Raw genomic sequence first — 22,607 nt, forward strand, 5'->3', positions numbered from 1 at the left:
TCCAAATTCGTAGACTCCTCCGAATGCAGCCGACAAATGCGTCCTCCTTTTCCCCAAATTTGAAGGATGGGTCGGGTGTGTCCTTCGTGGCCCACCATATCCCAGAATTCATAGCGCAGCCCAGCCAAACTCCAGTTTCCAACAATGGCGGCCGCTACTAAGTTTTAAAATTACTCATACTAATCTTTCTGGGTCACAAAATAAACTTTTAACATATTTTCAGGCAAGAAAGTAGCTGTGTAAACATCAAATATCTGCTCGGTTTATCAAAATATCGCATATTTGCAAAAGTGCTTCGACGTTTTCGGAGACGTCTGCTACCCACCAGCTCGATAGCTAGCTGGGAGCTCTAGGGTCACTGATGCGGCCGAGAATTTACACCAGTGTCCTGTTATATTTTAGATAGCAAGGAGCAGACAGCTGAGTTTATTAAACTCCACCGAGACAGCGGTGACGCTAATCAGAAGGCTAGACCGTCCAATTTCCCCAGCCGTTTACTTCCGGCCTACCCGACCTTCTGAGGACCCGGCCCACGTAGACCGCGAAGGCTGGGTCCTCAGCCCATGAATTTGGACACGACCTATATTTGGATAAGATTCCAGAGTGCCATGTCATAAGCTAAGGCTAGCAAGCTCTGTTAGCAACTAGTGTCCATAACATACAAGCTAATGACAGGCTAATAAAATACCAAAACTAGAGCACTGATTTCTTTGACAGTCTGAACCTTGCAACTATTTTTCTCAGATAATTCCAGTAAAAATGCTTTAGAAGAAACTGACACCAGCAATGTTCAGCTCATCTTTGAAACCAGGGAAGCTATCCTCTGCTGGCTGAAAGAATAGGTTGAAGGCTCTACTTCTTTATTAGTGATGCATGCATTAACCTAGCTTGTTGCGCCCCTCTGCAGCCCCTACTCTCTTTGCAGTGGCAGTGAAGGAGTGTTCAGCTGTTGCTAATTGACCACACCTAGTCAGGTGTGGATAAAGGCATATATGAGGCAGGCTTTCATGGAGGCACAGTAGTCTCTGTCTTAGTAGTACCAGCTATTTTAGTTAATGTGTTACATAAATAATAAAAGGTGCTATATATAATAATAAAACCTCTTCTCATTTAAATTCTGGTATTAGTCTCCATATTTGTCATGGCTGCAACAGACATGTGGAATGATAGAAGAATGAGGACCCAAATGCAGACACAGATGCAGGAGAATGTTTTGAACGGACAGCGAGGCTTCGGCTGAACAATACTCCAAACCGGTGGAACAGAGAAAACTAACAATATCTAAACTTCGGAAAACTAAGCATAACATGTAACCTGAGGGTGGAGCAGAACCGGGGGATGAGGAACTGGGAAAGAGGGAAAGCTGACAGAGATAACGCTGAGGCAACATAGGGAAGGCACGCAGAGGTAACACAGATGGAGCAGTAACAAGCAGAAGAAAACACAGGGCTTGAGCCAGGCCGTAAAACATAAATGGGGGCTCGTCCAGGATAGTTTGGACATTTTTGTGGAGAGATATATATACCAATTATGTCACAAATAGATGTTACTCATCATGTCAGATCTTTTTTGAATGAAGTAGGTTTTCTGTGGGTTAGCTTTAGGTCTTGTAGACTTCTGGTTGAGAGGCTCAGCAACATGCCACACCTTCTTGGGAGATTTTTTTCCAGGGGTGAGGGGGGTACATGAAGGCTGCATTCTGGATCTGATCATTAATATCTTCATCTTCATTGAAAGGGAACGTCCCACTGAGACTGCAAAAACATAAATACTTTTAGTTTTTTGCACATTTATCACTAATCTTTTCATAATAATAGAAATTCATTAAAGTATAGATGGTATCCTATAGATGTTACATTGTGTTTACAGAAACACAACTAAAAAAGGAGAAGGATGAGATAAAGGAAAAACTCAGAAATAGACAAGCAGAAAGAAGAATAAAATTTTAAACCAAAATCTACTCAGACTATTATGTTTATCAGTAAAGGTATCATCCTACCTGACATAGATGATGACTCCAACTGACCACATGTCCAGAGAGCGGTTGTAGCCTTTATTTCTCAGAACTTCAGGAGCAAGATATGCTGGTGTTCCGACCACTGAACGCCTGAATGACTTCTCACCAATGATTCGAGCAAACCCAAAATCACACAGCTTCACCTGCAGCAGGAGCAATATAAATTACTAAAGCTGTTAGTAGTGGAGGTAAAAGTAAAACAATGTAAAAGCTGGCTGGTCATTTCACAGCATTATATCTATGGTCTTAACCTACACAACTGTCAGACTGGTAATACTAGACTATAGCAGTGATATGTAGTAAAAACATTAGGGTTGTTCACAATAAATGTCTAAAACAGTCAATTTTTCTGTGTAGTGTGACACATTTGACATTCATTTGTCTTTATAATGTGAGGCTTATCAGTGTCTTGGACAGGAATTTATTACTCTTTAACCACCTGATCTAACATAGTAACCTTCTAGCCAGAAAGAAATATCATGGTGTTAGTATTTAAATGGACATGTGGATTGATTCTAAGTGTAACGAAGCTACTAAAAGTAAAAAAACAAACAAACTGTTGGCCGTTAGCTTGCTGGATGATTCACTCACACTCAGGAGGAAGATGGAAATTATTATGGATATGTTGGCTCTTTTCAAGGTTGTGATGAATCATTTCTCTTTTGCAGACCTAAACATGCAATCTCACATCGTTGTCTAAATGTATTTCGAGTTGTTTCATGGGCTGTCTCTCCATCCTGATACTCAAATATGGAGACTTAGATTTGGAGTCTTAATGTAGGAAAAATCAATAACTATTTATCGAGCAATAACCACACAAGGTGGTTTCAGTGGATATCAAAATTGTCTCTCTGTAAGTTTGTAGAACCACATGGATTTATCAGGTTATGTGATATAGTGACATTGTTGCATCTCATCAATCAGCATCTGGGCAGAGCATTTTCAAACTTTAGTGTTCTTCCAGAATTCAGGAAATTCAGTTTTTCACCCTAAACTATTCCCACACCTGTGGTCATAACTAAAAATGGTAGGCTGATGAAACTGGCACATTATATGAGTGAATAGTTATACTAAATGTTTACATATGCATTGCTTGGTTTTGGTTTCTAAAAATTAAATTTGATGCCTGGAAATTTGAGGTGCTCTATCACCTGAAACTATCTCAAGTTATGCAAATTATTTTTAGGCATACATCAACTAAGTCATACTTGTGTTTTTAATTTATTTCTATATTAAATATAACACATTAAAACTTAACTTATAACTTTTAGCATAGTAGAGCTCAGTAGTCACAGAGCCACAGTGATCTAGCAGATCTTCTAGTAGTAGTTTACCTCATTTTTAGAGCTTTTCAAACTATAAATAATGTGATTTTACCGTGTTTTGTGACCTTATAGTACTTCCCACCAAAAAAGAAATACCATATGTTCATAGTTTTCAGTCACATTATTGACTGAATTGACTATTATTCTCTAGCTGACAAAAATTTACTCCATTATGACAGACAAAACTGGACAAAAATGTTTTGGGAGGTCTTGGATCATCTATCCGTGGAGGAAAAACAATAATATACAGAGAAACTATGAATTTTGCAGACTTATGATCCATACCCCCCCAAGCGACTTTATTTCAAAGTACAGACAATTACATGTATTTTTAAATATTCTTTGTGCATTTTTCTGGATAGGTAAATTATGCCGCCATGTGGAACAAGAAATTGTTCAGCGTTCAAATAAAGGTAAGCGCTACATAGACACGTAAATCTTTCATTTTGACATTTGCTGACTTGCACTTTTATAGTGTAGAACCAGAGAAGTTCCTATAGTATTCATTTGTCACATAAATGTTGTGTCATAACAATAAAGCTGAGTGAGTATTTTTCCATTGTCAGGCTAGGAATGTGTTTTCTCTCTATATGATTTCAAAATATCAAACCTGAGTTCAAACATTTAGACCTACTTAATATTCCTTTCTTAACATATGCTAAATATATTGTTAGCTTTCTAGCTACCTGTAGCACAAACTAACTGTGTACATTAGTTATATAGACTAAACAGAACTGTAACTGACAGTTTTATTCAGCTATGCCAACAATATCTCTCTTGCTCCCAGTCGTATTAAACTAGTTTACATACTTTCTCTTTACTGACACAGACATAAATCTGATGCCAATTACCTCAAATGATTCTGAGAAAGATAAAAAAAGAGGATTTTGATAAATGTCATATTATTCTTTAAAATTTATTGATTTCACTTGTTTATGGCAACCGGCTGACACGCAAACGTTAACACATCTCTTCCAAATGGAGCCAGATATTTGCATTTTGTTTGTTTCATGATATTTCAGAGGAACAGGCTGTGCAGATGATACACACTAAGTATCATGTGAGGAATTATGAGCCAAACAGCTAAATGATGCATCACTAGAGTTAACAGTTAGTCTGTCTGACACTAACAGCTATTTCTAAAGACCGAACACTGAAGGAAGCTGCTAATAGTTACACTGACAGCTAATGGAGTGTCTATGTCCAACTTTTATTGCTTGCATCCACAAATACTAATACGTGTGCGTGTTTTGTATTTTCCGTTTCTATCACTGCATAACTTCACTCTTTCTGCAGCTCGGAACTCAACACACATCATTTTTTTTACTACTGTTGTTTGCCAGTGTTGTCAAGACATGCAAATTTTTCTGTAGATAATTCAGATAAAATTAGAAATTAGAAGAATTCTGACATAACTTTTAAACAGCTATACTAAAAGTTACAAGATATTAATAACTGAGAATTTGAAACCTTTAACAGATTATTTGCATAAGCCTGAATAAAGGTAGTCAATATTATCTAAACGGTGCAGGACCTGGGTGGAAACACAACATCTATTTAACAGTCTCACAAATATCATCTTCAGCCTTAGCAAAAACATCTACTTGACAGAGCAGTTCTATTACTATTACATATTGTCATGAATAATATGCAGAACTAAGGCTGAATCATGATAGAGCACCTGCAGCAAAATGCCAGCAGCTGAATTGAGAAAAACAGGGAGTTCTGATGAGGATATTGGGTTTAATGTTTAAAACATTAAGATAGTAATACTCCATTTCAGTCCACCATACAATGCCTGAAAGATACGTTTTGTGCCTTGCTTTCCCAACTGGCTTCAGCAAGTTCAGGTTCAGAACATGCTTGCTCTGTTGATCTGATTGTTTGAGGTTTACCTAGGATAACTGACAAATAGCCCATCCAATCAACTGACTTCTTTTGCATTTTTCCACTGAAAACTTTGTCACAAACGCTTTAATCAACTGGCTCCTTTCGATGTAGAGGAGTAGCGAGTCTACTCTAACCCCATCGCTGATTGCGAAGCTCTTGATCCATGATCTTGTTGTTCTGGTCATTACCCAGAGTTCGTGTGCATAGTTGAGGGTGAGAACGTAGATCAACGGGTAAATCCAGAGCTTATACTCTCAGCTCTCCCTTCACCACGATGCACTGGTACAACACCCACATCACTGCAGCCGCAGCCCCAATCTGTCTGCTGATCTCCCATTTCCCTCACTCGTGAACAAGACCCCGAGATACTTAAACTTAGGATGGATACACATCTCCATTTGAAAAACAGGTACTGTCCAAGCGTAACAAATAAACACATAAACATACTACCTGGGGGAAAGAGTCTGCAGAAGCCAGCAGGACATTTTCAGGTTTCAGATCACAGTGGACAATGTTCTTGAAGTGGAGATGACGCAACGCCACCAAGATCTGACAGTGAGACAGAAAAACACAGATTGCATTTGCTATAATGATGTTGGACCTCTTGTCAAACACTCAATGCTAATGGCACCGGTCAGGCAGTAAATCTATGCAAGGGGAACACTAAAATACTATGGTCAGGCCGTAATTCAATTCAATTCAATTCAATTCAGTTTTAATTTCAATTTTAGTCCCCAGTCAAAAGTACAAACATAACTGACAAAAGCACAATGCAACATAACACAAATGAGACTCACTTACTGTCTGAACTTTACAACCTCCCTTTGAGATGCTCTGCCAGGCCTTTACTGAATCCATCTTTAGTTACTGCTGGTTTGCAAGTCTCTGCCTTCAGTTATGTTCTATTCATTTTCTTACCCATTGTTCATGTGCACAGTGAAGTGTCTGATCAGTGTTGCATCATTTGGCTGAATGTGAGCAGAGATTATAGACCTATACAATCAGAATTTTTCCAGTAATTCCTATCAGCAGTAACATGATTATTAAACACTCTCAGCTCAGGAGGTAGAGCAGGTCACCTACTGATCGGAAGGTTGGTGGTCCGATCCTTGGCTCCTCCAACCTGCATATCAAGTATCCTTGTGCAAGATACTAACCCCAAATTGCTTTCTGACGCATCTATCGGAGTATGAATGTGTGTAAATGTACTGAGAAAGCACTAAGTTCAGAGAAAGTGCTGGTGAGAATGGGTGTGATTGGGTCAATCAATCAATCAAGGCTTTATTCGCCACGTGCAGTGAAGTGAAATAGGACCCCCCCCCCCCCCCCTTACACACACAACACAGACATCACATGGGGATACAGGTCGGAGATCGGTAGCGTTACAGAAAAACACTGAAATATACACTACAATGGGAAAGTACAAGAGGAAAAAAGGAGACCTCTACTCATGCTGGGCTCCTGGGAGGACAGCATGAGAACAGGAAACAAAAAAAAAGCACATAAATGTCCACAGCACAACATTATGGAACACGTGACAAGCCACAGGGTCGGGTGGGGGGTGAGGAGTAATCCGAAGCAAACACAGCAGCCATCCTGCCCAGCGCTACCATTCCAGCACGGGCTCAGACCCGCCGTGGTCCCAGGAGGGAACAAGCATCGAAGGCGTTGTACAGAGTGCTTTGAGTACTCCGGGAGAGTAGAAAAGCGCTATATAAGAATCAGTCCATTTACCATTTGTCCTGGATGTGGTCACTGGATTTTTCTTAACAAAGGCTAAATTTATGGACCCAAACCTTTGTGACTTTGTTTTTACAGTTAGGGTCAGACAGGGTGATGTTATAATTGAGGCAAAGTATCACCTGTGTCACCAGGAACTTTGTGATCCTCTCAGGAAGTCGGCCTTTCTCACTAGACAGGATCATCTCCAACATGTCTCCATGAAGCTTCTCCATGACCACAAACACTCGCTCTGGTGTCTCAAACATACAGTCCAGGTTGACCACCCCTGGATGATGCAGGCTCTGAAAGGACAAGAGAGATCAGTTTAGACAGTTTACAATCTCCTGGGTGGGAGATTCAGTTAAAGATTTTTTAAATTGGATTTCTTCAGGTGAACCTACCATATTTGGTAATAAAAATGCTTTAATCCTAAGTATTTAATATGAATTGCATACTTTTTAGCATTTATGTTATTTGTATGCAGTGATGGTTTAATTAAACTGGAATACAGATAAAGATGAATTGTGAATAGAGTTATGTCCACATCTAAATTTAACAACACAAGCGCCTTCTTCTTCATTTTAACCTTTGCATGCTTTTTGGGACAAATTGGACCTGTTTTGTTTTTTGACACCAGAAGAACTAGGTGTACTTCTTTTATTCTGAAATTTGATGGCTTAAAACTCAAATATGATATTAATGAAATATTTTATACAGTTTTAAAGGTGGCAAAAATATTTGTACACTGAGGCTGTTTCAGTTTGACTGAACGAAAATTAACGAGTTTGAGGATTCTTGAAACTCTGAAAACTGTACATGCCATGTCTCTGTAACATTTTTAAGGGACAGTGATAACAGAGTTCAAGCGTTACCTTGACACTGTCACAAGAACTGTCTGTGTTCTCACTGCATGTGTCTAGGTTCCAATGACAGGCACCTAAAGGTCTTTGAAGTGTTATGGGTGAGTCTCAAAACAGTGAAATAGTAAAACAGCACAGGACTGATCACATATGATGCACATGAGGAACAGAAGTCAGACGTCAGAGACTGCCATGACACAAACACAATATGTAACAAAATAATCTAACACGTTACAGTCTTTTATCCTAATCTGAGATTAAAACAGAGATCTAATGAGGGGTTTTACATATAAGTAAATATTAGTATAAAATAAATTCATCTGAGCTGTGAATTTAAGAGTGGGAAAGTTATAACATCAAGATTTTCTGTTCAAAAAACGCTTCACCTAATCTTCCAAGATGAACGATGAAGATAGCTCTGAGGCAGCAAAGGAAACATTTATTTCAAAGGCCCTCATGACTCTTTGCATGCAAAAATGACACCATCTTCCCTGCGTGGGAGCTTTAGCAGCAGTGGCAATGGCAGCACAGCAATCTGAGCCTGGCCCTGATCAACACGTCACACAAGAAGCCAACACAAGGAGACAGAAGGGAAAGAGATGCAACTTCTGCTCTGCAATAGATGACTGCGAAACAGGGACAGCGTGCTTCAAACGTGGGAAATACATGTCGAAGTCCCTAATCCCACAGATGCAAGGTTTCCCACCATTGCTTTGAATGCACTGACTGGTTTGCAATAAGCCACTGATATGGAATATTAACAATCTGTTAGGATGCCTGGGTCGTCGACCCAGGGTTTTTGAGTTTATGATATTATTTATACTGTCTAGTTTTTGGTTTCTTTGAGTTCTGTCTTTTGGCTTAGGTCTCTGTCTTCTTTAGTTGCTCTGTCTCCCCTATAACCCGCATCCCCTTGTCTAGTTCGCGTCTATGTGTATCTTAAGTTCCTATATCCCCGTGTTCAGTCAGTGTCTGTGTCTGCCCTGTTCCCACGTCTCTGTTCCCTTTGTAGTGCCTGCTTATGAGCCTGTGTCTTTGTTCAGTCTGTATTATGTGTTTCCTGTTTTACTTTGAAAGTCCATGTCTGATGTTAATGTGTCTGGTTTTGCTTCCTCTTGTCTCGTTAGGCCTGATTTGCCCCAGCTGTGTTTCCCTCCTGTTACCCATTCCCTGATTGCTCCCTCTGTGTATTTAAGCCCTGTGTTTCTTAGTGTCTATGTCGCGATCTACAGTTTATTTTGCTGTGTGTTTTGTCAATCCGCCGGTGTTAGTTTATTTTTTACCTTTTTTCCCCCAGTTATGTTATGTTTGAGTTCAGCATTAAAGCTGTTTTGGTTTAAGTTCTGTCTCCGGAGTCTGCACCTTGGGTCCTATTCCTGCCTGCACACAGCCTCACCTAACACAATCATGATGGCACTTGTGAATATTTTTAATGGCCTCGGAGGATGGATAGCGCTGTTTTTGCTATTTTCACTTTCAATAAACTAATATTTAAATTATTATGGCTTTTATGTTGTCATTTTTGGGAAAGAGAGCATAATATTGTGTTATCATAGATGTATTTGATCAAGAACAAGTGCGCCTGCTTCTCTCCCTGGGAGGTACGGTGGCAAATATATTACTTCTTTACTTGTACTTCCTGTCCTGGCTCACATTATAATTTATATTTAGCAAACCAAAGCAAAAACATGATGCTCATAAGATGAAGAAGAGAGAGCAGGATGGGTATAGCGCCAGGATGTTGAACTTAAGCAGTGCTGGCATGACTTGGCTAAGTGAAAGGCATGAAACACGCAGTTCTTAGAGTGTTTATATAAAGGAATGCCACGGCTTATATTTTGAAAAAAACACTGTCATACTGTAATATGTGTGGGTGGTTTATGTAGACGCTGCAGTTGTATAAATGAGCGTGCTTGTTTGGTTCAACGATCCCATCCAGCCAATCTGTGAAGAGCTCTGGTTGTTCCAAGCTCATAGACATTACTTTATGTCACTTCAGCGAGGATAAATCTGTTTTGGGTGAACATGATATGACTTTATACAATAAGCTTAAGTAAATGTGCCAGTGTACACTGACCACAACTCTCTCTCTAATGTGAAGAATGTAAAATTGTATCCACTGTACTTTGCCTCTTATAGAAACGATATTAATGATTAAAGATTCAAAGATCCGAAAGCATCCTCACCCATTTCCCTAACGGCTACAACAATCATTCAAATAAAATGCCAAAAAAGCTGATATGGACCCCAAAGGTAGCAGGAAGCCATTTCCCAAACAGCTCCAGTCTGCTGAGCAGCCAAGCAGAACAGATATCAGCTGAGGGGAACTCAAGTGTGTTTTATGTGCAGGTGTGTGTAGCAGCAGCGGCAGCAGAGCAGGAATATTTTCAGATGTCACACCCCTACAGTGTTGCCACGGTAATGAAGTCGTTCACAACAGGAAATTTTACTCCCTGCCAACAGTATCCTTAGCAGCATGGATCTGTGTGTGTGTGTGTGTGTGTGTGCGTTTACCTGCAGGATGGCCACCTCATTGCGCAGCTGACTCTCCTGTTTGGTGGGGAAGCGGAGTTTGTCGATGATTTTGATGGCAACGTCTCGGCCGGACTTCCTGTGCTTACCTGCGTGGAATAAAACCCCAATCTGAGTCACAAACACACTCAGCTGTTCCAGAATGTAATCAAAGCAACAAGTTGAAGAACCTGAATGTGAGAATTGGTTTTCATGGGTTTAAACACTGTAAATGTAATATTCTTCAATATTCTCGATTTCTGAAGCGTTGGTTAGATAAACTTTGACATCTGAAGAATGTTTCCAAAGTTTATCTTACCTTATGTCCTCCAGGATCCCCTTTTAATGGGAGCTTTTCTTTACCAACATATTCATTATTAACATATGTGTTTAAGCACTACTGTGAATACAGAAAGTTCTACATCCTTATGGTCTTACTTTTAGTATCCTAAAAATCTAACCACATATCTGTGATATGGGTATGGTGTTGGCAAACACAACGACAGCCAAGCCTCAGCTAAGGAGTTTTGAGCTTGTGTGCTTGTGTATGTGCGTATAATTTTTCTGTGATACTGGATTGGAAGAAGAGAGCAAAATTAAATAACTGTAGTAAGTGAAGCTGGTGCCCTGAGATAAAGCTGCAGTGATTTCCACTACAGAATCGTGTCTTTTTGTTGCATGTGGACCTGGCGGTCACAATTACTCCCTGATCTTATCCCATGCTTAAAGATATTTCTCAGGATTATTGAACTTTTTAAACATCGGGCACCACAGATGAAATTTCCAATTTTTTTGCAGTTTTATGTCGACAAACAAAATCACTGAACTTTTTCCATGCACTGTGTTTCACAGAGGTTACATTTCATCTTAATGAATCGGGCTCTTTGTGGCACGTTTTACAAAACCTTTTTCTGAAACAACAAAAACGAATTGTGATTAAGTTTCATGTTGCCCAACTGATTTTTTGTCTCTCTCTCTAAGTTAAAACCAAGTAATATTTCCTGTGTTTTTAGCTGTGCAGAGTCTCATAGACGAAGAATGCGTTCCACAGGAGAATAAAGTCACAGAATTTTAAAAAATACATTTACATGTATTGGAAATAGAAGATTAATTTTTTTGTGCTGAAAAAGAAAACATTATGCATTTGGTGCAATGACAGCGTGTCTCAAATTCAGGTTTTACCTCCATACACAATGCCAAACTGTCCTGAGCCAAGAACCTCGTCTGGGAAGATTTGATACACTGAGTTGATGTCCTGGAAAACACAAAACACAGTCTGAGTAGCAATTCATAAATCATCAGATGGGGTCCAAGAAAAGGGTCAAATGAAAGTGAAATAAATGACTGAGACCAGTGTAGCGAAGCCTAAACCCCCTGCCAAAGGATAATGGATGCAGGGAGAGGCTGAAGTTCAGGGTGTCCAAATCCATCAGCCAATGGAGATAAAAGAGCTAGTTGCAGGGGCATGCCACCCTGAGGATGGAACTGAAGTTTAATGTTTTGTCCTCAGTCTTTTTACAAATGGACACATTAGGAAATGCTTGTTGGGCGATGGCAGATGTTTTGAAACCAAGCATAACATATGCAGATCCAAAATGAGAAGATGGAAACTAAAAAAAAATCCTTTAGTCAAGTTAGCAGAGCTATGACGTCACCCATTGGTGCTTTTACTGAGGTGCTCTGGTGTTAACATCACAAGTGACTTTTACCAATTAGAATACAGAATAGATCCATCCTGAGGCATGACCTTCTTTGGGATTCTGTTTGACTATAACGGGGACCACAACCTACAAAAGACTAATAATAAAAAGATGATAAAAAATAAAAATCTTGAAACTACTGATTGAGACCATAACCTCATTCTCCTCATTGTTTCCTGAGGTCATAGATCAAATTAAGTGCCAATACAACTCATTTTAAAATTGAGAAGTTTCCCCCCCCCACCTACTGGGAAAGAAACAATGTCTCAGTCTCAATGAACTGGTCCCACCCAACTTAACTAAACATTTATAGCCCTACACTCCGACCACAGCACTTAGGTCTACAGACCAACTAAGTTGGATGTTCTCTGAGCCAGGCTTAAATAGAGGTGACAGAACGTTTTTGGTGTCAGCCTCTAATCTTTGGAACCACCTACCATTGCACGTAAGAGCTAACCCAGTCACCCTGTGATTTGTAAAATGCGGTTAAAAACCTACGTATTCTCTCTGGCTTTCAGCTCTAGCTAAGCTGTATATCATAGCTTTTACTGTGTAAACCCTGTTTGTTGTTTTGATTATGTCTTACTGAGACTGTGTATTTTAGCACATATTTGTTGCTAATTTAGTCATCATTTGTATAGCTTGTATAGTACTTTTCTCTATTAAGTTTTTTGTTTTACGTGTGCTACAGAAATAAACATTAACTTGACTTGACTTACATTTTCACACACAGGAGACACCGTAGGTCCTTTTTTATATAAAGTCTATGACAACAAGTTGTAAAACATTCTTATGCACTCTGGGCCATAAAACATACCTTTCTCAGGTTTAAAATAGACTGAAACTGCAAGTTCCTGTAATTAAAGTTTCAGGTCATGGTTAAGTTCCTTGAATGGAAAACTGCAATGAAGGAAAGCAAGAGAGGCTCACAGAAAGTGGGTTCAACTAAAAAAAGTGAATGCATCAATTCATCACCTGGCAGAGAAGATTTCCGGAATTATTTTTTTGGTAGAGAAAGCCTACTGTGCACCTCTCTCAGTGTAACTACACAACGTCAGTGATCCTCCACAGCTTTGACACCAAAGCTGCAAAATATTTTCTCCTTCATTTGTCTGTAATTACGTCTCCTTTTTCTCCCCTGTTAGCTGACAGCCTAATATCACACCTCAAGCAAAGAGAACAGAAATACAATATTATAAACTTCCTCCCCCTTCCCCAAGCTCACTGCGTAATTACCATCGTCACCATGGAAACCGTTTGGCTGAGTGAGTAATCACAGTAATCTCCATTTGAGGTGTTTGAAGACGTGCTCACCTTGGAGACGGCGAGGTGCACGTCTGCATAGAAATGGGACTTGATGTTCTCTGCAGTTGCATTTATATGCAATGCAATGAATAGAAAAATGAATAGAATTTGCAGATATTGGAGCCTGATGTAAATCTTTTTGATGTAAATGTAGTGTTTCAAGCATAGTGACACGCTCTGGGAATCTCTGCAACATGACCCAGAAGTCTTCAAATGCAAATTAAGAAGAAAGTGACAGAAAGCAGGAAAAAAAAAAGAACTGGATGGAGGGGATTTCAGTATGAACAGGATGTTGTGTTGTCTGTCAGAGGTTGAAGATGGGGACTCTGTTTATAAGTGTGGGTATACAAACAACATGTCCTGATGCTGGTTTGAGTGCAGTGTCAGTTGGAGTGCCAGGAAACAAAGCATGAATGAAAGCATGGTGCTGATGTAACATCTAATCCAGGTTTGGGTCATCCATGTAAAACATTAGCTGTCCAATATCATCATGTCTAGGGGGACACATCCTACCACATGACTTAACTGACTGACCGTTAGTGGAAGGTCGGGTGAAACCTCGGTGCAAAAATGTCTACCCGAAAATCTCAAATGTTCAGTCAAAGCAAGTCAGTGTCTCATTTAAAATGAGAGAAAAACACAATATGCACTCTTGCCTGATGAAGATTGTGACATGCTTTGTTTGCCCTGTGAACTTGTAGATCTTGAAAGAACACTGTCACTTTCTTTAACTCTTATTTACAGAGCAGGTATCTGCAAGGAAGTTTATTTGCCAGTGACATTCTGCAATTCAGTGTTTCTCAGCTTTATTACTTTGATCTCAAATAAAAATTGGTTGGCTCCCTTACTTTGTGACATCACTTTCCTGATGGTTTTATAGGCTAGTTTGAGATTAGTTAAGCAATCCTCATTGGTTAAGAAACTGTCAGAGAAAAGTCATTACCCTCAAGTCTCAAAACATCATGACAGCAAAGGTGAAAATGCTCAGCACAAGGCTTCATGATATAACATAAGGACTTTACTAACCAGCGGGTGACATGGAGATAGACGGCCATGTCAGTAGTTTTAGAGGCTCTTGGTATTCTGATGTCGTCGATGTCATGGGTGCATGAATGTCTGAACCAAATTTTAAGAAATTCCACTGAACAGTTTTTATTCGCATAGAGATTTCATTTTGTCCTCAAATGCCAGAAAACACTTTACAAGAGAATTAAACCTTGTAATATGGTGCACGAAGAAGAAGCTTCCTTAAGCTACACCCTTGTTACAAGGGGTCATCACTGCAATGGATGGCCTTACTTCCTGATCTGGCTTTCCAGCTGGACTCAAACCACAAAGCTTTGGCTTAACAAGCAAATATGTTATCCACTACATTATGGAGCCACAGACTTTATGCAAAAGCAATCCAAAAATGTGTGTGTGTGTGTGTGTGTGTGTGTGTGTGTGTGTGTGTGTGTGTGTGTGTGTGTATATTTGTATTTTTTCTCTTACCACATTCTCCTGGATCTGGCAGTTGGAAACTGAAATACTGATTGAAATCTCCTCTGTTAATGAGAGACACAAGTAAGATTAGAATAAAAAAAAAAAAACAGGATGACAAAAAACAGTGAATTAGCATCCTCCTGTTATTCTGAGGTCTTTACCTATCAATGTGAAGTTGACTGTTGTTGTGATTTTGTATGATTAAAAAAGCATCTGAGATAATATACATTCTGAAACACAGTCTTTCAGTTGAAATGAGATTTTTTTTCATCAACATCAGAAGGACAGATTTCAGCGGATGCACATCTCTCTGTGAAGCAAAAACAATAAAAACAGGGCATCTGTAAAAGGATATTAACTTGTTTACTCTAAGCCACACTTCTGGTGTGCATTAGAAATAAATATGTGATAAATGTGAACCAGTTAGCAATCTGCTAGTTGAGACACATTTCTTTAATCATAAAAGGTACTACGACCACACTGAAGTGTTAGTCATGATGGTTTGACGTCAGTGAAATGCCTGAAATATCTCTGATGAGTTTTGTGTGGGTGTTGTTGGCCCTGAATGGATCTGAGACTCTCTGGGAGAATTCAGTAGCAACATGGATACAAATACTTGAGTTGAAAGAAATCATACATTGAATTTGTGATTTATCTGTTCCAAATAGTCTCTGGCTGGAGACAAAGTGAAAACTGTGCTGGAAATACTTTAATGTGGTTGAGATAGGTGTGACCCTGTACATGTATACAGCTTTGAGACTTCAACTCATTTTTTCAATGACTGGCTGAGATTGTCTGCTACTAGTTCATCACTTAATTTGTTGAAATCAAGTGGTTGTAACAGCTATGCAAGCACATTTTTATTTGAACTCCCTTTAAGCTTTTTGTTAAAAAGATAGAAAGAAAAAATCTTCAAAAAATGCTAACTTATACATGTAATATTAACAGGCCAATAATATTACAACAACGTACTGTGTCCACTGCGGTGGGAACTGTGGCAAATTCCTGTAGAAACCGCTGGCATCAGAGCATGCTGGATGGCCATTTCCCACATTCGAGCCACATCCTGCCCAACACCGCTGACCTGAAATCACAATTCTGGTACTCACAATTTGATTCAGTAAAAGGACTAGATGTTACAATCCCTGATAATACATTGCTTCAAATGGAGAAAATCTTGGCTGTTATGAGGAAAGGCAGCTCAGAAACTTTATCAGCGGCATACAGCGTTGTGTGCCTGAGCTTTCAGTCTTTTACCCAGGCTAATCTGCCATTTTTTCTTCCTTGGTTAGGTTTAGGGATTAGGGATCTTATAGTGGACCTTAGATTCATCGGGTGTTTCGGCCATTATCACTAGACACCCTCATCTAAGAAGGCCCTGCCAGTGTGTCACTGGTTTTTGTTATTTTTCTTCTTCTTTCTTCTGTTTAGTTTTCTACAGTTTATTTTCTTCTATGTCATCACTGAAACTGAGAAATAATACTTACCTCTTTAACATTTATGGAGCCTCACTTCTTCAAAGGGATAGAAAAGGTGATAGAGAGAAGTAAGACAAAAAGGGACAAGATAGGAGAGAGCAGAGAGGATAGCCGGAAGGGGGGCGCCCAATCTGGCTTCCCACACCTCCCTGCCAGATCGGGCTGTACGCTTTACCTCCCCACTGGGAGGAAGAGCAGAGGGGAGAGGAGCAGAATATTTTTCTTTTCTTTCATTCCTCCTTTTGGTTTCACTACCATGAGGTTAACTGCACAGTCCCCAGGAGGCCCTGAGACAGCTGTATCAGTCAACCAGCAAAATTTCTAATGTTATATTTTACCCTTTTGACGCCCCCTGTTGAGGTAGGCCCACCACGGGTTGATCAATCCTGGGCTTGTGTCTCGTGGTTAGCTGACTGCCTTAGCTACCCAAGGCAGCCCTTTTTAGTAGGGCTGGGTATCGTCACTGATTTCTAGAATCGATTCGATTCCGATTCACAAGGTCCTGAATCGATTCGATCCACGATTCGATTCAATTTGATTCGATTCGATTCAATTGGATTTGAATCTGGGAAATTTTGCCTCAGACAGTCAGAAATATTATAATTCAGATCAGTACATTTACACATTTTTGTATCTATAAAAAGGAAGCTGACACTTTCGAGACTTTATCAAAGGTGTGAGCATCACAGCAGATGCCTTTGTGTCAAAGTAGCTGAAGATAAAACACAGAAAAACATGAAGGTGATTTTCCTGGCCTGGGATTTTATAAAAATATTCCACAGTACATCAAAAACCAAAGAAAACCATTAACCAGCACATGAACATTACCTCTGAAGTTACAGCGGTTTTATTACAGACACAGCTGAGCGTTTTGCATTTTGCATAATTTTAAAAAGTTCAGAAGCCTATTGAACGGCAAAAATCAGGTTTTCTTTTCGGAAGTAAGTAAAAGGGAAAAAAAAACATCAGCCGACAGCGCTGTAAATAACGGTAGTCTTGTGCGTAACAAGCAAGCGAATAATGCAGAAAACAGATTTCGGGGATAGACGGGAAACTGTTCTTGAAGTACACTGAGAGAGAGAGAGAGAGAGAGAGAGAGCTGTGCATGAAGTGTGATTTTATTGTGGTGGAAGCAAAACAGCAAAAGTAAGAGTGAATTCATGACGATGTTTATGTGCTGCTGGTTTGGTCAATATTATTTGGAGAGAGATAAAACTAACAGCTTTAGAATCAGCGCAAAAAGGGCGCGAACACAAAGCGCGGACCCGCCGAAACATCAGAATCAGCGAGCTGTTGGCTTTCAGCCGTGACCGTGTCCGTGCCGTCGGGTGAGAAAGTCACATCTCACTGATTCTGATCCGCGGGTCCGCGATTTGTGTTTACGTCTTTGTGCAGAAGCCGTGTACCTGCTCTCATTTGCTGTTTTAGCTGTTTGGTGGTTGTCAAAATTTTGTGACGTTTCACCTGAGATTCTGGAATTTCGGGCAAAATACATTTATATTAAAAAATCGATTCAGGATTTTAATGAATCGATATCACGATATCCAAGCCAGAATCGATTTTAATCGATGAATTGATTATTAAAACCCACCCCTACTTTTTAGCCATAGCCAGTGACTGGTCCTCTCAGCAGTGTTAGCGAATTCTCTTAAAGCCTGCCATTGCGCCTGTCCTCTGATCCCAATCTCTCTAAGCAGTTTTGCTGTTGGACTGGCAACAAAGCCCCTGCATCCCACTTCCACCAGGCGCACCTTGATCTTCCAGCCTCTGTCCTCTGCCTCAGCTGCCAAGTTGGCATACCACAGCTTCTTGCGCACAAATGTTTCCTCAATTGCTTCCTCCCATGGTACCGTCAGCTCAATGACATACGCAAGTTTTTGGGAGTTAGACCAAAGGACGAGGTCTGGTCGCAGAGTAGGTGCTACGATCTCTGTGGGATCCAAGTCCACTTGCATCTGCCAATCCCTGGCAACCTTCAGTGGGCCCATTTCTGGGGTTAAGGGGCTTGTCCTCGGCCACAGAGGAAGACAGGGGGAGCCCTCATGGCTAATTGAATGGAGAATTCATGCTTTTATTTTGTCTTTTGTTTTTATATATTTATTTTAAATATTTAGTTATTTAGTTCCTATCAGAAAAACATAAATTCACAAATGCAAAGAGTTTAAAAAACAAGTCTTTAGAGCAGTCTGAATCCTGAATGAGACACATAGGAATTATTAGTACTGTACTTTGATCTAACTTTATCTGAAAAGATTTTTAAAATCGCACTTCATCACTTTAAACAAACTTTAAAAATATTAGTAGTTTCTGATTTTTTTTAAAGTAAGTTATGTAAAATTTTAACTTGAAAGTATTTCTCATTGCAGAAATAACTAAGTATGAATGGTAGAAGAAGACTGTAATCCATGTACCACAGAGGGGAAACGTCACTTTTTCGATTTCTGTCTTTTAGTTTAATATTTTTATAGCTGACATTTTTAAAACTTTCACCCCCTTAATTTTTACACCAATATCTCTCAAATATCTTTCTTAACATGATTGCATTTGAGGGGTGTTATTATTTCATGTCACCAGTGTTGGGGAGTAACAGAATACATGTACTGGCGTTACGTATTTAAAATACAAAATATGAGCAACTGTATTCTGTTACAGTTACTGCTTAAATAGGTGATAATTAGAATACAGTCAATTTGTTGAAATAAATAGATTACACGGCGATCTTTTCCTGTTTCATATGTTACACTATCCCCTCTCTAATTTTGGTAATTCCACACATTGCCGGAAACCCAATCAAAGCACACAATAAGAGGCTCTAATGTGAGCGTCCAGTTAATGTTGGTGGTGTCAGCTACACAATGAACCCAGAGCCAGCACAACAGAGCCAGCAGTGAACGGGCAGGAAGGCATTTCTTACTTGGAAATTCTGACACCACTTCATGAGAAGAATGGGATGGGCAAAATCTGACCGTGCAATGCAAACTTTGTTTTCCAGCAACCAAGCTGCTCTCAGCATCAAAAGACTCCAACCTAAAGAAACATCTGGAAGTAAGTTCTTTATTTAAAAACTAACATTAGCCTACTGCAACTACCTTGTTTGAGTTATGGTATCTACCATAGCTATGGTAGTTATGTCCCACTTCAGTATCTTCGATGTACTATTGCTGTGTGATTTATTACTATTACTGATGGCTACAACCTGCTAGCTGTAAATAATCATCACATTTGAACTGAACTGAACGGAATGAAGAAAGATGTAAGAAAGAACAGGGTTGGAGAAAGAGAGATTTTAGTAAGGAGTACTCAGTGACATTTGCTAAACTGTGAATTTAAATCTTTCATGTAAATGTGAGTTTTTCAAAATTATGAAAAAAAAATGTGACAAATGTCTTTATTTTGCCAGCTCTGACGTATCCGATTTAAGACTTTGTTGAAAAACATTTCTCCTTAAAGTGCTTGCATGATATCATGCAAGCACATTAAGGATGATATCAAATCTATCAATAATATCAAATCTAATTATGATCTTAGAGAACCTGTCTTGCATCATATCAGATTAAATCTGCATCTCACCAGAATGCTGCTGCCTGTCACACATGATTCAGGTCTCTGCAGGTTCTCTCCAACATAATAAACCAGTGATGCCGTGGCGATCTCAAAGCAATGAGGATTGGCTCCATCAGGAAGCAGAGAAAAATTCTGAGCAGGCTCCAGAGACAAGATTTCAGACAGAGGGATTTCCTGCAGAGAGGATGAAGTAAAGGGGTCTGGGTGGAATACAGTTTACAGTATCAGCACCAGTACACCATACATGATGTACCTCCTGAATCTGTAGTTGAGGGGTGTGCTGTGTTGCAAGTAATTTACATTCAAATATGAATTAACATATATCTCATACCAGTAGATCACATTGCTCTCAGACTGCTGAGTTTAGAAAGTAGAATAGGAATATCAGGCCTCTCTCAGCAGACTCAAGTTCAAAAAAAGACTACTACTGTAAACTTAGCAGTTAGTCTTTAAAAGACAGGCACACCTGCAGTGATGACTTTGCAGCAACAAATAAACTGCTGGAAGGTAGTGGTCTTACCTTGTAATATTTACTTCCTGTGTCGTTCTGAAACAGCGTAATGCATTTACTGTCTAGCCTCCAGTAATGTCTTTTCCTCTGAAACATTGGAAGAGAGAAGAGGAAGAAAAATAAGGGAATACCACAAAGAAAAAAGAGTGACATTAAAGAGCAAAACAACTGAGGAAAGAAAAGAGAGCAAATAAGTATGAAGCAGACAAACAATGACAACCTGTAAATGCCTCTCAACTTGTTTTTAACACTCACGCAGCTGAAGAATTTCAGAACAGCAACACATCCTCAAACCACAAGTGGCAGTTTTCTCAGAAATAACTCTTGCTTCTATTAGGAATGAGTTTAACATTTATTATTTCTCACTATTTGTTTCTTCGATATTTCCTACCATCTCCGTTATTTAAATAGGAAGAAGCACAAACACTTAAGACAATCTTTGTACGATTCAAAGTGTATATTTATAATAATGTGTCAAACAAAGTTGGAAGCAGCACTTTGATTACAAATAGTGAAATATCTGCAACGCGTTCTGTCCTGTTTCTGAGTCCTCTTATCCTTCACTCAAAGACTTCAGAAACAGCATCACAACTGGATTCTTTGCTTGTTCTTGAAATGTAATGAGAATAAACTGTGTTTTTCCACATGGTTAAGGTCTTTTTTTTATAATTTAATTATGAATTAAATTATAATTCTAAAGTGTACCATCTTTAAGTAATTGGGAAAAATTTAACAATTACACGAATTCTCCCCAGGGTGCTGACTGACTAATCATTAGACTGAGAAGCCACTGTTTCATGTCACAAAGACAGAGGAATCGGTGAAATTAAAGGAGTAGATGACAAAGCTAAGACTGAGGCAAAGCCTGATAACTTCCTGTAACGCTGGACCCAAGAAACATAAGCCGGAGTGAATATTATGACAGCAGAACTTTTATTTAATACTGTGGTTTTGCACTGGGACACAGACACTCCCGCTCTCTCTCACTGCTGTCACGTCCGCTCTCCCCCTCCGACTGTCACTGCCAACATATAAAGAGAGACAATCACTGACAGATCCCCAGCACACCTGTTCACCCCGCCCCTGTGCCGCCCTGGGAGCTCACTGCATCACCCCTCCTCTGCAGCTGGCCAGAGACCACACCCACGCCACACTTCCGAACCAGTGAACAGAACGAAAACAAAATAAACAAACAAAAAACCCTGAGGGCGCTAGCTGTTTGCTTCATGTAAGACAACATCCACAACACGAATGTGGTGAGGTAAATAGACTGTTAAACATAAAAAGAAAGATGTACCAGAGTGTCCTTGCTGGTGTAGTGGACCATCCAGCCCTCTTTCATCACATTGCTGCTCTTCCTCTTTGTGTGTTTGACAGACTGGACGACTCGCATCAAAGGAATGTTGTTGCTGGTGGAGGGGCTTTAAGGGGCACGAAAAAAACACAGCCTCAGAAACATCTCAGTACTATATATTTTTCTTTGTGTGTAATTGTTATGTGAGTACCTGATGGCTCGGTTGGACTCATCTAGGTCAGGGTCGTGCATGTCACAGAGATCGCTGGGTCCTGCCTCTAGCAGCAAGCCACTCTCTGAGGCCAGCGCTTCATCCATGTCATCCAAGAGGCTTCCCCTTCTGTCAATATCATGGTCATCAAGGCAACCCTCCACCATGAGGGCATCCGATTCTGCACCTGGGCTCAGAAGTTCTATGCAACAATAGAATTCAGGACCTTCATTTTGTGTTTCTAAACCATTCAGAGGTGGACTTATGTGTTATGCTAATGTGTTTCAAACCCTTGTATTGATACATAATCCGAGTGTGCTAAGCTTCAGGACAGGAAATTCTCCTTCAGAATTTTAGGTTGAGAGCAGAATTCAAGATTCCATCAATTACAGAAAGTCATTCAGATCCTCACTCTACTACCACCACGTTTGACTGTTGGTCTTTTTATGGCTTCCTGTTTTACTCTCATGCCAGAAGTAACGGGACACAAACTTTTCAAAAAGTTCAGCTGTCTTGTCAGCCCACAAGTGGTGTTGTGGAGGTCAAGAGTGTCAGACACTATCATGAGTTTGAAACTAGATCAAAGGAGTGACGTTGAATGTTATCATTGAAATTTTAGAATATATTCAACAACCTGTAGAGAGTATCCCAGAGATGAGACAGTAGTGATTAGACCTCAGTAGAAATGTATGTGAAGAGTAGAGAGCTGATGAGGTGTTGGGAAAGTATGATGTAAG

The 22,607-nt window shown here is 39.7% G+C and overlaps 1 protein-coding gene across 2 annotated transcripts in view; it reads right to left on the reverse strand.

Moving 5' to 3' along the window:
• Nucleotides 1–22,607, reverse strand: part of prkd1 (protein kinase D1) — a 79,489-nt gene that overhangs the window by 15,973 nt on the left and 40,909 nt on the right. For both annotated transcript variants that reach the window (XM_005940983.3, XM_005940984.3), the window contains 12 exons: nt 21,871–22,072; nt 21,663–21,786; nt 20,375–20,452; nt 19,861–20,028; nt 15,785–15,896; nt 14,822–14,874; nt 11,508–11,580; nt 10,329–10,435; nt 7,095–7,256; nt 5,683–5,781; nt 2,000–2,160; nt 1,648–1,754 (listed from right to left, as the gene is read on the reverse strand). In XM_005940983.3, coding sequence (XP_005941045.1) covers nt 1,648–1,754; nt 2,000–2,160; nt 5,683–5,781; nt 7,095–7,256; nt 10,329–10,435; nt 11,508–11,580; nt 14,822–14,874; nt 15,785–15,896; nt 19,861–20,028; nt 20,375–20,452; nt 21,663–21,786; nt 21,871–22,072 — 1,446 coding nt within the window. The remainder of the gene's footprint in view (nt 1–1,647; nt 1,755–1,999; nt 2,161–5,682; nt 5,782–7,094; nt 7,257–10,328; nt 10,436–11,507; nt 11,581–14,821; nt 14,875–15,784; nt 15,897–19,860; nt 20,029–20,374; nt 20,453–21,662; nt 21,787–21,870; nt 22,073–22,607) is intronic.

Source organism: Haplochromis burtoni, unplaced genomic scaffold, assembly GCF_018398535.1.
Source record: "Haplochromis burtoni strain Fernald_Lab_line unplaced genomic scaffold, NCSU_Asbu1 Contig_285, whole genome shotgun sequence".
NCBI classification, from domain to species: domain Eukaryota; kingdom Metazoa; phylum Chordata; class Actinopteri; order Cichliformes; family Cichlidae; genus Haplochromis; species Haplochromis burtoni.